This window comes from Anticarsia gemmatalis, chromosome 29, assembly GCF_050436995.1.
Source record: "Anticarsia gemmatalis isolate Benzon Research Colony breed Stoneville strain chromosome 29, ilAntGemm2 primary, whole genome shotgun sequence".
Lineage (NCBI taxonomy): Eukaryota > Metazoa > Arthropoda > Insecta > Lepidoptera > Erebidae > Anticarsia > Anticarsia gemmatalis.
In genome coordinates this window covers 2,261,289-2,275,551 of record NC_134773.1, presented here as the reverse complement: position 1 = coordinate 2,275,551, position 14,263 = coordinate 2,261,289, and the positions used below count along the sequence as shown (strand labels likewise).

Here is a 14,263-nt window from a genome sequence, read left to right as displayed (position 1 = left end):
GTATCAATCAAACGTCAATAGTGATGGGACCACGAAGGTTAGTTTACAAAGGTTGTATAACAAATCGATCGACTGTACATCAATATGTAACTATATTTTTTATTCCGAATTATCGCAATCTTTGTATATATTGCTTGTTTATAATTAAATTAATTTAATTTATATTTTGGTTTTATGTTATTTTTTCCCCTTTTATTATATATTTATTTATTTTATTAGTTTGCAAGAACTATACACATTTGGATCAGAAAAAATCAAAATTAGACCCAAAATAAGCAACAGTTAGTTTATTATCAGTAAATTAATAAAAACATTAATTTCTTATTCTCCAGCAAGTTCAAATTGACCAACAAAGGCTGTGATACTCGTAATTTTTTATAAAATTTGTCACGAAATAATGCAATGGAAGTCCCATAGATGGCGTTAGTGTGGAGTAGGTACTCTCCATACATTTTTAACATAGAAACAGTAGCACGTAGGAATGTATTCACAAACGCGATAAGGCTTTAACAGTGTGTATGTATAGTTATAGAAAGGTAAGTGAAAGAAACGGCCATATTTAAGATTATTTAGACTCTTTGACGAGAAACGTAGTCTCGATTACACCACTTTTAAATAAATATCGGCTTGATTAAGAATTTTAATTGTGGTTTTCATGCAATTTTGTTATTTTACCTATCAGATAGTTTATCCTACACTTATGTAGAACGAGTAAAACCGGCCCTAAACCTATCAAACGCTGTCATTATATGCTATTTTAAAATCCATAAAAAAACTTTTGCAAATAAACATTTGCGGTTAAAGCCAGTTTCACGGTTAATGGGTAAGTGTCGGATAACTTACACGAGAGATAAAGAAACAGCTTATGTATATAATTGACAAAATTCCACCTATTTAGCTAATCGTTACTTATTTTAAAAGTGGTGATTAATAATGTAATTCTCAAGTCCGAGGTAACAGAAGCCCTCTTTAACGGAACAATGCCTCAAGGGAAGATATTAATTAAAGGATAGACTTATGGCAAGAGATAAGTGTAAAGATATATAGCTAATGATTATTGTTTAATTTTATTTTAATTTAAGAGCAATGTCGTTCGATATTCATAAATATCTCGATTACGTATGAGTCGATGGGGTGGGCCGTGGGGACATGACTAGTTTAAAAAACAATGCCGCCATTTTCAAATTGAGTCAAATTCACAACTTATTTTATTTGAATAATGTTTTTATGCCTACTTGCAATAAAAAATATTAATTCATAATATATATTTCAATTTTAGAAACCAATAAAGATAATTAATTATTAGAGAAATATTAAGCTTTGACTTTTGATATTCTATAGTTTTTTGCTGGATAATTTATTGAGTGTTTTGTGTTTATAATGCTCTCTAACGAAAGTGAAGTTGCGTTGCTGAAAACTACTCGATAAAAATATTATTTTATTCAAGTTAGATGAAAAACTATTGTAACTTTCCACAGTAATGACTATATTTTAATTTAGCCATGTTCCCACCTTAGTTCCTCGGCTTTAAAAGTGACTATAGCACTCACAAGACGACGTATATACCCAGTAAGAACTATATAATAAATAGACTGCTTTAAAATGAAATGTAATGTACTTGATACACGAAGTTTATTGTGAATTGTAAATAGTGAAAATTTCTTTATTGATAAATAAATTAAATGTCTATTGTATTTGCTGTTTCATTTATATTGTATTATGCTTTTTTTGTATTTTTCTTTCCATTTTATATTCCAGTGTCTTTAAGACAATTATACAAAAACTATAAGTCGAATTGGTTGAGCCATTCTTGAGTTCATAAATAATTATTTAATAAGCGCTTGTCATCTCATTCAGGTACCAGGTCGATATTTTGTAATTAGAATGGTAATAGCGACATCTCTCGTACAATAGGTGAATAAGTACGATATCAATAATGTATTAGATTGTATTGTATTGCTACTGCTCGACAGATGTCGCAAAACTCAAACATTGTCTACGTCTCAAATATAAAAGATCTCTTTATAAGTTATGCGACCCTGGTACTCAAATGTGATGACAAGCGCTAAACTCAACCAATTCGACTAAGTTTTCGTAAAATTGTCTCTGTTGTGATAGTTTGTAAATAAATGCCTGTTGCCTGTTTGGATCTCAATTACTCAAGAACTATTGAATGGAATTTGATAAAGTTTTGTAAACGGTACGAAAAGACGTATCATGCTGAAAAACCTTTCCACGTGAGCCAAGCCGCGCGGACAGCAGCTAGTCGTGTATTATTAATGAGAAAATGTTGATGTTTGTTACTCAAGCATGCCAAAACGGATTTTAATGAATTTTTTGCAGTCAAGCACAAGAATAATACTTAAAATCAGTCTAGCCTTTCTTTCAGCTATTCAGTCAACGTCCAGTGTCACCAGATGCAGCTGAATACCAATATTCTACATGGAGCGACTGTCTATCGGACGTCCACAACCCAGTTACCTGGGTTATAACACGATACCGCTCGGTAAAACTGGTTGTTAGACTTTCAAGCTTCTGACTACTGGTAACGACAGTCAGACAAGATATCTCGGTAAATAAAATAACCCATATACCATAAAAATAAAGTCTTCTTATAAATAAAAGCCAAAACTGAATAATATTTATTTAATTGCGTATATTGTATTTACAGAAACTTAATTCATAAACTTAAAATTAAATCATAACTAAACTAACATAGCATTCGGCTTAACTTAACATTAGGTATTTTCCATTCATTTTTACTATAAGGGCAGTCGGTTTAAGCAATCATAACCAAACATTTACAACTTTGACACATAATTTCATTACTAATAAAGATTTTCTGTCGCTACAATACACATTTAATATTAAATTAGTTTTTATATAGTTTTAGATAATTTAGTGACTGTATTGTTCTCACTCGCGCTCAAGATTTTGTAGACGAGTGTCCAAATCAAATAATTCCTACATTAGGTCAGATACAGACACATATTATTACGATTGTCAGAAATACAGTAGGTGAATTTCAAGCGAAGTTCCGATCATTTATAAGCGTAGAACAAGTAAATTATCTTTACCTACTCTCACTGTATAGTCAGCGAAGCTACGATGAATTCAAAAAGAATACTTATATCGCCAGCAACTATTTATACAACGCTAACTCAAATTTGGTAAAATTATACCGCATAACTCAAGGTTGTTTTAAATGCGATAAAAATTTCAAGAAGAAATATCCAGAAATAACAAAGTAACATTATACAACGCTTACTAAACATACTTTTCATTACAAAAGTTATAAAGTTTTACACTTTAAGAGCTTCTGTAGAGTTCAGTTTTACGAGTTAGCATTGCATAAATAGCTGCTGTCGCCACACTGATGTAATACATGATCTCTACTATAGAAAAGAATAGTCAAAGCTAAGAAACAGTTTTACAAATCCCCGGGACCGCAAGTAAGAGTTTCATCAGTAGCATGTACATTATACAACATGTTCAACAGTCTGACATTGCTGTTAGTATCGAACGCTTGTGGCGGGGCTGTGCCGTCGGCCTGAGATTGTCAGGCGGCCCGCAGCGTGTCGTCGAGCTCGGCCAGAGCCATGGCGGCGGCGCGGAGGTGCTCGGCCTGACGCCGCGCGCTGTCCGTGAGCGCGGAGAGACTCTGGCGGAGAGTGGTCACGCGGGACGAGGCGCGCCGACGTTCCGCTTGCAGGAGAGAACGGGCACAGTTACCTGGAATGTACAGAATTAATATAGTAGCGTAGTTTGAAAGATGTAGAAAAGTAAGTTTATAAGTCTATGTAATAAAATAAAAATAGATTTAACTCATTACTGTCTCACTGCTGGGTAAGGATCTCCTCCCGGAATGAGAAAAGGATTACGCTTTGACGTGGTGGACTCAAGAGTAACATTCTCCTTTGTAAAAAGAGTAAATTATTCATATATTTTATTAATTACCTAGCAGTGGTAAGTAGTCAGATGCTCGTTCTGCTCTAACGTCCAATGTGAACCAATCGTCGAAATCTTCAGAATCTGATGATGGTAGTTCCTGAAAACATAATATATAAATTCATTTATTCACTAACAACATAATTTTATATCGGTTCGTTCATCTTATTGTTACCGTATTGTTAGTAGGTCCCGGCTGTTCTCTACTAAGATAACAGCTGTTAAGCCATGTCAAAGGTCTCTCGGGCGGCTTGAAGAACTTTGCCACTAGGTTGACCACTAACCATACGACAAACAATCAGTAGCCCTAAGACTAGCAGACTCTTTCAAATCTGTTATATACTCACGTCATACAAGCTGCCGTCCTCGGAGTGACTGTCGTCATCGCTGGGCACCTCCTCATCCATGATCTCCGGCCTCATGATGCGCTGCCTCTTCGACGTCTCACCTTCTGACTCAACGAACTCCTGAAAAAATTATACAACATCACGATATTAACATATTCAGTGCTTTAATTATCTAATAAATAAAAATGAATTACCAAAATGTATGTACGCGCGTAACTTGGATAATTTTATATTCATTTTTTATTAAAAAAAAATCTTTCTTAGCGGATGCCTACGTCATATTATACGTCAAGTTTCAGGCCGATCCGTCCAGAGGTTTGGGCTCTGCGTTGATAGATCACTATGTCAGTCAACTTCGAGTTTTTATATCTGTACTAATATTATAAAGCTGAAGAGTTTGTTTGTTTGTATGAACGTGCTAATCTCAGGGACTACTGGTGCAAATTAAAAATATGTACCCTTCTATCACCTTATTTTTTAATAGTAGTTAATTTTTATGACAAAACAACGTTTGCCGGGTCAGCTAGTATAACATATAAGTCTTACCTCTTCATCCAATTCAAACTCATCTTCCTCCAAGAATTCCTCTCCATCAATAATCTCATCAGCTTCTTCTGGCTTGTCTTCTGACTTGACAGGCTTAGCGCCACCCTTGTCTAGCGGCTTGAACGGCGCGGGCGGCTTGATGTCCACTAACTTGTAGGGGCGGGCTTCGAATTTAGCTTTTAATGGCTTGAGTACCCTCTGGGCTTGATGCTGGCTTTTATCTGAAAATATATATGGTTATCTATTTAATAAATTTAACCTATTAATGTCCCACTGCTGGGCAAGGATCTCCTCCTGTAATGAGGGAGGGGTTAGACCTTGAGTCCACCACGCTGGCCAAGTGCGGGTTGGGGACTTTGCATACTTTCAAGAACTGTTCTAAAGAACTCTCAGGCATGCATTGCATCACGATGTTCTCCTCCACCGTTAATGTATGGTTACTATTTAAAAAACATCTTTTCCTGATACAAATTAGTTTGATAAAGCGCTTATAGCCAGTTGCGCTGAACAGTCGGTAAACGATCTGTAGGTTAAACAACCCTTGGCGCGGTCAATCCACAGATGGGTGACTGCAGAATGGGGGATTTTGAAATGGGCGTTTACGTGCTACGTAAAATGTCGGTCTCCGGTTGTTGTCAATTAAGATAACAGTCGTTAAGCCACAACAAAGGCCTTCGGGCTTGAACAACTTTGACACTAGGTTGACCACTAACCATACGATAAGACGTTACAACTCACCACTCTTATGTCCATTGCTGTTGACTTGTACGACGTGTTTGACAACTTTCTTGGGCCCGTGGTCTCTCACCTTCGGGCCCTTCACGCCGAACATACGCTTCATCGTGACACCTTCGTCTGACGACTGGAAACAAAAGTAATCTATACTAATATCATGAAGCTGAAAAGTTTTTTTGTTTGTGTGAACGCGCTAATCTCAGAAACTACTGGTCCAATTTGAAAAATTCTTTGAGTTTTAGATAGCCCATTTATCGAGGAAGAAGTAAGAGTACCGGTAAAAATGTTACAAAAACAGAAAAAAAATTACCCATTCTCTTTTATGTGACGCAAGCGAAGTTGCGCGGGTCAGCTAGTTTATAATATAAGTAGGATTAGGTTTTTCTACTCACAGCTGAATCATCATCAGTGTCGCTCATATTCTCGGGCACTGCTTTGGATGGGATACGCTTGATCAAAGCGTTCTTAGCCAGCTTTAAGGTCTTCACTTTGCTGCGCTGTAAACGAAAGTTAGATAGTTTAAATTATTGACAACTAACTGAACTGCACGTTTGGCGCAGTGTGGTCGCCTTTCCACAATAACCATAGAACCGCGTGTGGGGCTACAACAGCATACAACTCATATATTATACTAGCGTACTCGACAGACGCTGTCCTGTCTAATAAATTAAAAATTAATTAAAAAAACATTGTCCAGCGGACAAAATTGTGAATCTAAACCATCCTCAGATCCCCTTGAACACACACAAAAAAAAATTATCAAAATCGGTCCAGTCGTTTAAGAGAAGTTCAGTGACATACACACTTACAGAAGAATTATATATATATATAAAGATGGTCATCTTATTAAAAATTAAGCAACGCTTGCGCTATAGTAGAAGACAATAGGGTAATCGACTACCAGTCAGATCAGCTGCTCTTTCTGAAATGTCAAAAACACATTTCTAGCATGTGTAGTGGGGTATTTTCGTTGGTATTAAATGAGTGCCTAATAAAATGTTTCAGTCTGTAATAAATAATTTAAACATTATTTAGGACAGAAGTTACAAAGCGTGAACATTTTAGATGAATCTTTGACGAGTACTAGTTTAATAACATTTCGTTAACCCAGTCAACTACTCAACTCTCACCCCTGGTTTCTGAGTTACATTTAGCGGTAGTTTATCTATTCAATAGCGTTTCTTTTGTATCAGTTTTAACGCGATTGAATAGATAAACTACCGCTAAATGTACCTCAGAAACCGGGGACTGTCGTGCAAAGTTTCTGTTACACTTACTTCATATATAAACTCATCATCGTCATCGTCACTGGAGCCGTTGTCTGCCTGTTCACTCTTCACCAGCTTGAGGGTCTTCTTCTTAGACTGCTGGTCATCCTCTAGAAGGCGCTACAAATAAAAATATAATGTAAATTGTTAGTCTGACCTCTACATCCAATTTCTTTATATTAGGTAACAAGTTAACAACTGCCCCAGCAAGCATTGTTTTGGCATACAAATTTTAAAAATAATGTTAGTTGTGGGCAACCCTTCTCATTTAAAGGTCTGAAAAATAAATAATTTCGAATTCTTAAACTAACTGAATATGCATACAAAATTTGGTAACAATCGGTAAAGCCGTTTCGGAGGAGTAAGGTAATTAACATTGTGACAAGAGAATTTTATATATTAGATATACTTTTCATTATTTTAGTTAAGTCTCTTTTACTGCCCTGAAATATCAACTAAAACATTACAACGAAGTGAAACAACAAATTCATTAACCTAGCCTTTCTTCCAACTATGTTGGGGTCAGCTTCCAGTCTCACCAGCGGGCTTATCATCTATCTCAGTTGACAACTAGTGTATGTTAAATTGAAAGCACCTATGCAATACATTGCTGCTTTGACGTAACGTATTAATCACTATAATCTAAGGCACAAAGCAATGTACAGTATAGTGGCTTTCAAATAGTTATCAACTGAGATACGTGATACGCATACAGATGCAGCTGAATACCAGCGTTTTACTTGAAGTGAAACAACAAGTACATAACAGAATCTATTATAGTAATACTTACAAGTAGATCATCAGTGTCGTTTCCATCGTCTTCCTCCGGCGCGTTCTGTGATGATTCATCTTCTTTCATATTACTCTCTGTTTCCTTAACTTCTGCTTTTCTGTAACAGCATAAAGATCAATTGGACGTAGTTAAGCAGAAAGGACTCAATCCACACTTTGACCACAATGGAGTTAAGTATGCAATCATTCTCCTGAGCGTCAAATCTATAAAGTACTGAAATCCCTATTTTTAAAATGTACATGAAAACTACTTTTCCTACTACCTCGACTCAACCAACAATATCAAGAGTGTCAAAATTTACCCTCAGGAGAGTCCAAAAAAAGATCCAGAGAAAATTCAAATATGGATTGGGTCCTTTCTGCTTAACTACGACCAATTTTAACAGTCAAGATAAAATTAAAACATTTGTTACATTAAAATAAATTTAACTTATTACTGTTCCAATGCTAGACAGGGGTCTTCCTCCAAACGGGGCAGGGGTTAGGCCTTGAGTCCACCACGCTGACCAAGTGCAGGTTGGGAATTTTGCATGCCCTCAATAAATGTATAAAACAAATTTTAGGCATACAAGGTTTTATTGCAATGTTTTCCTTCACTGTTAGAGCGAGTGATAATTATTTTAAATACACACATAACTTGGAATAGTCATTGGTGTGTTGCCTCGGGTTTGAACTGTCAACCACATTTGTGGGAGGTGCCAACTTCTACCACTTGGCTAGGTGAGTTAACTCGGGTAGGAACTGTCGACCCCTTGCCTAGGATATTAGCCTCTAGTATTAACCGCAGGTAGTGGTCCTGAAGTAGGTAAAAAGCCACTTACTTAACAAGGAATGTCTCAAGCTCTTCATTCATTTGATTCTTAGAGTCCAAGTTGTTAAGAGTATCCTCTATATTCTGGTCATCATTCTTCTCCTCCGCAGGCTGTTCCACTGTCTCCATCTCTTCGGTAGTGATGGTAGACTCTTCAAGCACTTCGTGTTCTTCTGGCTGAGTGGCGTTGGAGTCGTCAAGGTGTTGCTCACTTTTATCTTGCTCGGCCTAGGGTGGAATAAACTTTTGTTAATGAACCATTTACCAACCACTGCCTGTTTGGCGCAGTGGTTTAAGTGGTCAGCGAAGCGCCACGTGTGGTGGGTTTGAATCCCACCCGGGATAAATATTTGTGTGATGAGCACGAGTATTTGTTCTGAGCCTGGATGTTAATGTATCTATATAATTATGTATTTAGAAGTATATAGTATGTTTATCAGTTATTTGGTTAACATAGTACAAGCTCTGCTTAGTTTGGAATCAAATGACCATGTGTGAGTTGTCCAATTATATTTATTATATTAATTTAGTTTTGACTACAATAGCCAGTTTCAGTTTTATGAAGCTAGCTAAATAAAGGAGAAAGGTTCCATGTCTAGAGCTGAACAGTGGGGGCACATCTAACTGCGGGATATAATCTAGTCACCTTTTAGTATGGTAATCAATACATAATATAAAGCAAAGTCCCTTCCTGCGTCTGTCCGTATGAATGTATATATGTATGCTTAGATCTTTCAAACTACACAATGGATTTCGATGTATAATATATAGAGTGTTTCAAGAGGAATGTTTATGTGTACAAGTTGTAAAGAATTTTTTGTAACTTATAACTATTTAAACCGGGCGAAGTGGCGGGCCGCTAGTTAGTAAATTTATAGTAAGACAGGGAACTTACCATAGTGCCATGATAATCTTCATCAGTCAGTACTCCTTCACTGAGCCACTCCTCCTGACCCTCGTCGAGGGCTTCCTCAGGCTCCTCCAGATACTACAAAACGGCAAAGTAATATATCTCGAAAATAATAAATTTATTTTAAATTTCCGTGTGAATTATGGAGAATAAGCATACATTCTAGACGGAAACAAGTAGTTATAGCCTCTCTTTGTGGATTGTAGAAGAGATTGCCGATTTTTTGAGTTAAATACAATAACAGCAATCAAAGGAATCGATACATAGTCATTCAGTGAGTACATAAGTGACATTAAATTGCTTGGCCAATAACTCAGTTACAGTGAGTAAAACATGATATTTTTTAGGAAGTATAAGAAGCTGTTTACAAGCTCATCTATAATTAAGCTTTATCTTAGGTAAAGAAACGGTTAAACAAGTAATTGGAATCGTCAAACCAACAAAGATATTTTGATCAATGGACATAACTTACCTCTTCATATTTCGACATTTTAGTCGGCGGTTCTTCAACGTCAGACATTATTGAACAAAAAATTACAAGTAGACTAGTTAATCACTTATTTAACAACCAAATAGCACTATATTCTGAAGATTATTGTTTGAACGAATAACCTCTATTAAATTTATCGACAAATTCGCGTTCCATGCAGGACTACAAATTTTTATGGTTTTATCTCTTTCTAAATACTAATATTAGAAGAAGATGTGCTGATAGCTAACGCTACTCTTTAATCTTTAGTCGCTTCCCAACGCTAGGTACTCGACGCAGTTTGTTGACAGAAAAAGTAAACAAAGTAGCCAGACTAAAAAATATTTCCGCTGATATCGGTATTCGACGACCAAAAAAGTTCTTTATAATCTTTATAATCCTTAATAGGAAATACATTTGGTAGAATAATTATGAGAACTGGATATTTAATTACCCGCAATCTTGAGCAGTTTTAGGTTACCTGGATAATAAAAATATGTTTAATTTAATTATATTCTACAAAACCCATTTTTTCAGTAAAATTAGTTTTGCCAGCAAAACTGAATTTTAAATTGCACGTGCTTCAGTGATCAACATCATAAGGTAGAAAGACAAATTAAAAAACTAAATATAATCCAAAATCATTTATTTAACAATAAAACTTATTTACAAACTGTACATTACTCAAACAAAAATATATAAATCATCGATATTGATCACAAATGTGTCTTTATTGTAAATCACAATATTTTTAACAAGTAGTTGACTGACAGCAGAATTTTCCATCATCTGCTAAAATTATTAAAGGAAAAATGATAACATATTTTTAATAGTGTATGAATCTGTCAAATAGATTTTATTTCTTCCTTGAATATTGTTATTTGGCGATGGCAAAGTCTGCTCCAAATGTTAACAAAATAAAAAACATGTTTTTTAATATTTATAGTTTTACAATCATTTGACTTTTATATTTTTCTAGCTTTAGAACTGGCTTACTTCATAAAAAAACGATTACAAGACGCCAATTTTTCCAAAATGTTACAAAATTACACCAAAATCGTACTCTTCTTTGGCAAAGTTACCTGTTACATAGTAGTCGATAAAACTTATATGCTTGTAAAGTTCGTTGCAAAAATTTCAGATTTTGAACAATTTATGTGGGTTGATTTTTCGTAACATGGGTTTGGGTAACAGACAAGTAAAGGCCCCTTAATAAATCCTTTTATTATTATTTTTATTTAACTTTGCTTCCTGCGATATGAAACACTTCCTTCAAACCACTTCACTCAAACGAAAGGAATTTACTATCAAAAAATTACAATAAATTGATAGGTTTAATTTACAATTGACAATTTTAATATAACATTCCATCTCTAGTAACAAATGCATATAAAATTAAGAAAAAATAACATCTTATTTCTAAATTTTTTCTAGCAACATTACTAACTACTTGATACTATTGGCGCTAAAATTACATTACTTTTTTAAACATTTTTTCGGCGCGAAAATCTGTATTTGTAGCGTAACTTTGTTAATGTATCAAATGTATGGAACATTTATTTTAAGTGCATTACTATTGATATGGAACTGGTCTCATGCTGGAGCCTGAAAATGGGTAACAAAGTCGTAACGGCAAACCTACCGAGTTTAAATTCAAATGCAACAAGATTTTTTATCTGTTCCTAGATGGTTTTTTTACCGGTAAAAATTGTTTTACAGTGGTGGTAGGGCATAATTATTAATCTAGTTGTAAAAAATGTATCTATTTAAGTCAATTAAAGGTAAAAATTTTCATTCAAATTGCTCTATTTTTTTTAAACTTACTAAACTCAGCGTCAGCTTCGACATTGCAAAACAAAAGACAGTATTCGTGCCCCTTTTTCATTATGGAGTGAATAACCAGGATACGCGGTAGCAATAGCAAAATAGTACATCGAAATCTTTCATTTCTCATTTTCGAAACTCACAGAACAATTTTCAAGTTATTTTCAATACCAAATGAGTGTTCTAAATGTATCTTATTAGGTATTAACCTATTTCTAATTCATACATTGAGCAGACGACTATATTTGCTAATTAAATAACTTTTATATACAAAAGATTTTATTTTAACATGTTTAAATCCATACTTCCATACTAATATTATAAATGCGAAAGTAACTCTGTCTGTCTGTCTGTCTGTCTGCTACTCAATCACGTCTAAACTACTGAACCAATTTGGTATGGAGATATTTTGATACCCGAGAAAGGACATAGGCTATATATCATCACGCTACGTCCAAAAGGAGCAGAGTACCAGTAAAAAATGTTACAAAAACGGGGAAAATTTTCACATTGTTCCCATTCTCTCTTACTGGACGCAAGCGAAGTTGCGCGGGTCAGCTAGTAAACAATAAAGCAAAGTTCTTTTACGCTTTTTTTTAATATATAGTTTTCAATATAGGTATATTATAATTTAAATTTTCTCTGCCTAAGGGCGCGTTCACATATAACGTCCGTTTTAACAGGATCCGTTTTACGAATCCGTGGGTTGCTGTTATTTTGTCGAATCGGTATTTTTTACTGGATACGGAATACTGTATTATGTGTGTACTGGCTCATACAACTACATACGCTTATAACAGTCAGTCGTCAGTCGCGCGTGCGCTCCGCGTCCGGACGTGTTTCTAATTCCTGGAATTGGTGTGTGTCGAATCGAAGTGTGTTGAATCGAATCAAAAATATGGTTCAGTGCAAAAAATGTAAACTGTTTTTATCAATGGCTAAAGACGATGTGATGAAGTGTAAAGGAACATGCGAAAGTGTATTCCATAAGAAATGTGTGAGAAGCTCGAAGCAGTTTTTACAAACCGAAATATGTGATGAGTGTCAGAAACCTAGCTCTAGAGTAACTGTGCAATCGCCGATAACAGATGTTGACCCCCAAAAACTGACAGTAGAAGCTCTGTTGATCGATATGAACAAAAAATTGGATGTTATGTTTAAGTTGGAAAAGAAAATTGATGATCTTATGGAAACTGTAGACTTTTATGCCGAGCAATATCAACAAATGCTGGAGTTCAAAAAGTCTGCTGAGAATAAATTTAAAGCAATAGAACAAAGAAACATATACCTCGAGAAATGTAATGCTGCGCTGGAAGAAAGGGTTAACACGCTGGAGAAGAAAGATAAAGAGAAAAATATAGAAATTGCTGGTCTCTTACAGAACAATGACCAAGAGAATATAAAAGAAGTAATCAAAGATGTTGCCGTAAAGCTGAAATTAAACCCAGAAGACGTTGAAAGTGCCGAGAGATTGAGATCGCCTAACAAACCGAAGATGGGGGTAGATCGGCCGCGCCCCGTTGTCGTGAAGCTGAAATCGAAACAAGCTCGAGATGAATGGCTACAAAAACGGAAAGTTAAGTTAAATAATGGAGACGTATATCGTAATAACAATAACACGCCCATATATATAAATGAAGACTTAACCACCACGATGAGATTTTTGTTCTGGGAAACCCGCAGTCAATTAAAGAATAACTATAAATTCATATGGATACAGAATTCTAACATATTAGTCAAGAAGAGTGAGAATGGAAAGATTGTTAGAATTAAAAATGAAGACGATATTAAACGACTAAGCGAAATGGGCGACAGTAAACAATAATACCACAAAAAAAAGCGGCGAGTACACACTATGCGATTTCCAAAACTACAAAATTCAATAACCAACACAGCACATTCGATCAAACCGACTTTAAATTCACAAGATATAATGATCTTAATGCATGGTCTCAACAGTTTTCGACTCATGAAATGAATATTGTACATTTGAACATCCGATCCTTAAGAAAACAATTTAACCAATTACTAGTTTTACTAAACCATTGCATTACAAGCCGGACCTTACATTTCATCATTCTCACAGAAGTTAACATAAAGAAGGAGGAAGTATGCTTATATAAAATCCCAGGTTATACAGTGTTTCCGAATACCAGAGAAACAAGAAGAGGCGGAGGAATTCTAATATACGCAAGAGATGACCTACAATTCACCACAAAAATACCTAAAATATCATTTAAAGCTACAGAATTAACGCATGGAATATTGACACAAGGCAAGAAAAATACACACATCTTAGCAGTATACAGACCACCAAGCACAAATAAATTGGATTTCATCTCTGAGCTGAAAGCGATACTCAAAAGCATCCCATTCACGGAACAATTACTATTACTAGGAGATTCAAACATAGATATGTCTCAAGACGAAAATACCAATTTATCAGCTTACAAAATCGCGTTGTGTGAAAGCGGCCTGCAAAGTGCAATACCAAGGACGGAGATAACGCGCGAGGCGATCGTCGACGGCCGAGTGAATTCCTCGAATATTGACCATGTGTGCGTGCGGCCGAGTCGCGGACAGGCGCTCGATGCGCACTCGCACATTCTAACC

General features: G+C 35.4%; 2 protein-coding genes across 2 annotated transcripts; one reads left to right on the top strand and one right to left on the bottom strand.

Moving 5' to 3' along the window:
• Positions 1-2,632: 2,632 nt before the first annotated feature.
• On the bottom strand, positions 2,633-10,110 carry LOC142985273 (uncharacterized). The gene is made up of 11 exons (XM_076133343.1): positions 9,830-10,110; positions 9,343-9,435; positions 8,458-8,675; positions 7,635-7,734; positions 6,854-6,964; positions 5,969-6,073; positions 5,580-5,703; positions 4,842-5,062; positions 4,296-4,415; positions 3,958-4,048; positions 2,633-3,732 (listed from the first exon to the last, which is right to left on the bottom strand). The coding sequence occupies exons 1-11, from the start codon at positions 9,875-9,877 to the stop codon at positions 3,560-3,562; spliced, it is 1,404 nt and encodes a 467-aa protein (XP_075989458.1). The 5' UTR covers positions 9,878-10,110; the 3' UTR covers positions 2,633-3,559.
• Positions 10,111-12,584: 2,474 nt separating this feature from the next.
• LOC142984975 (uncharacterized) lies at positions 12,585-13,475 on the top strand. Its single transcript, XM_076132883.1, has one exon. The coding sequence runs from the start codon at positions 12,585-12,587 to the stop codon at positions 13,473-13,475; it is 891 nt and encodes a 296-aa protein (XP_075988998.1).
• Positions 13,476-14,263: the final 788 nt, after the last annotated feature.

Excerpts from the sequence above, each read along its gene's own strand:
- LOC142985273 (XM_076133343.1), bottom strand. The coding sequence starts at position 9,877 with ATGTCTGACGTTGAAGAACCGCCGACTAAAATGTCGAAATATGAAGAG. Across the intron at positions 5,063-5,579 it reads CAGCAATGGACATAAGAGTG|ATAAAAGCCAGCATCAAGCC; the intron begins GTGAGTTGTAAC and ends ATATATTTTCAG. Across the intron at positions 4,049-4,295 it reads AGGACGGCAGCTTGTATGAC|GAACTACCATCATCAGATTC; the intron begins GTGAGTATATAA and ends TTATGTTTTCAG.
- LOC142984975 (XM_076132883.1), top strand. The coding sequence starts at position 12,585 with ATGGCTAAAGACGATGTGATGAAGTGTAAAGGAACATGCGAAAGTGTA.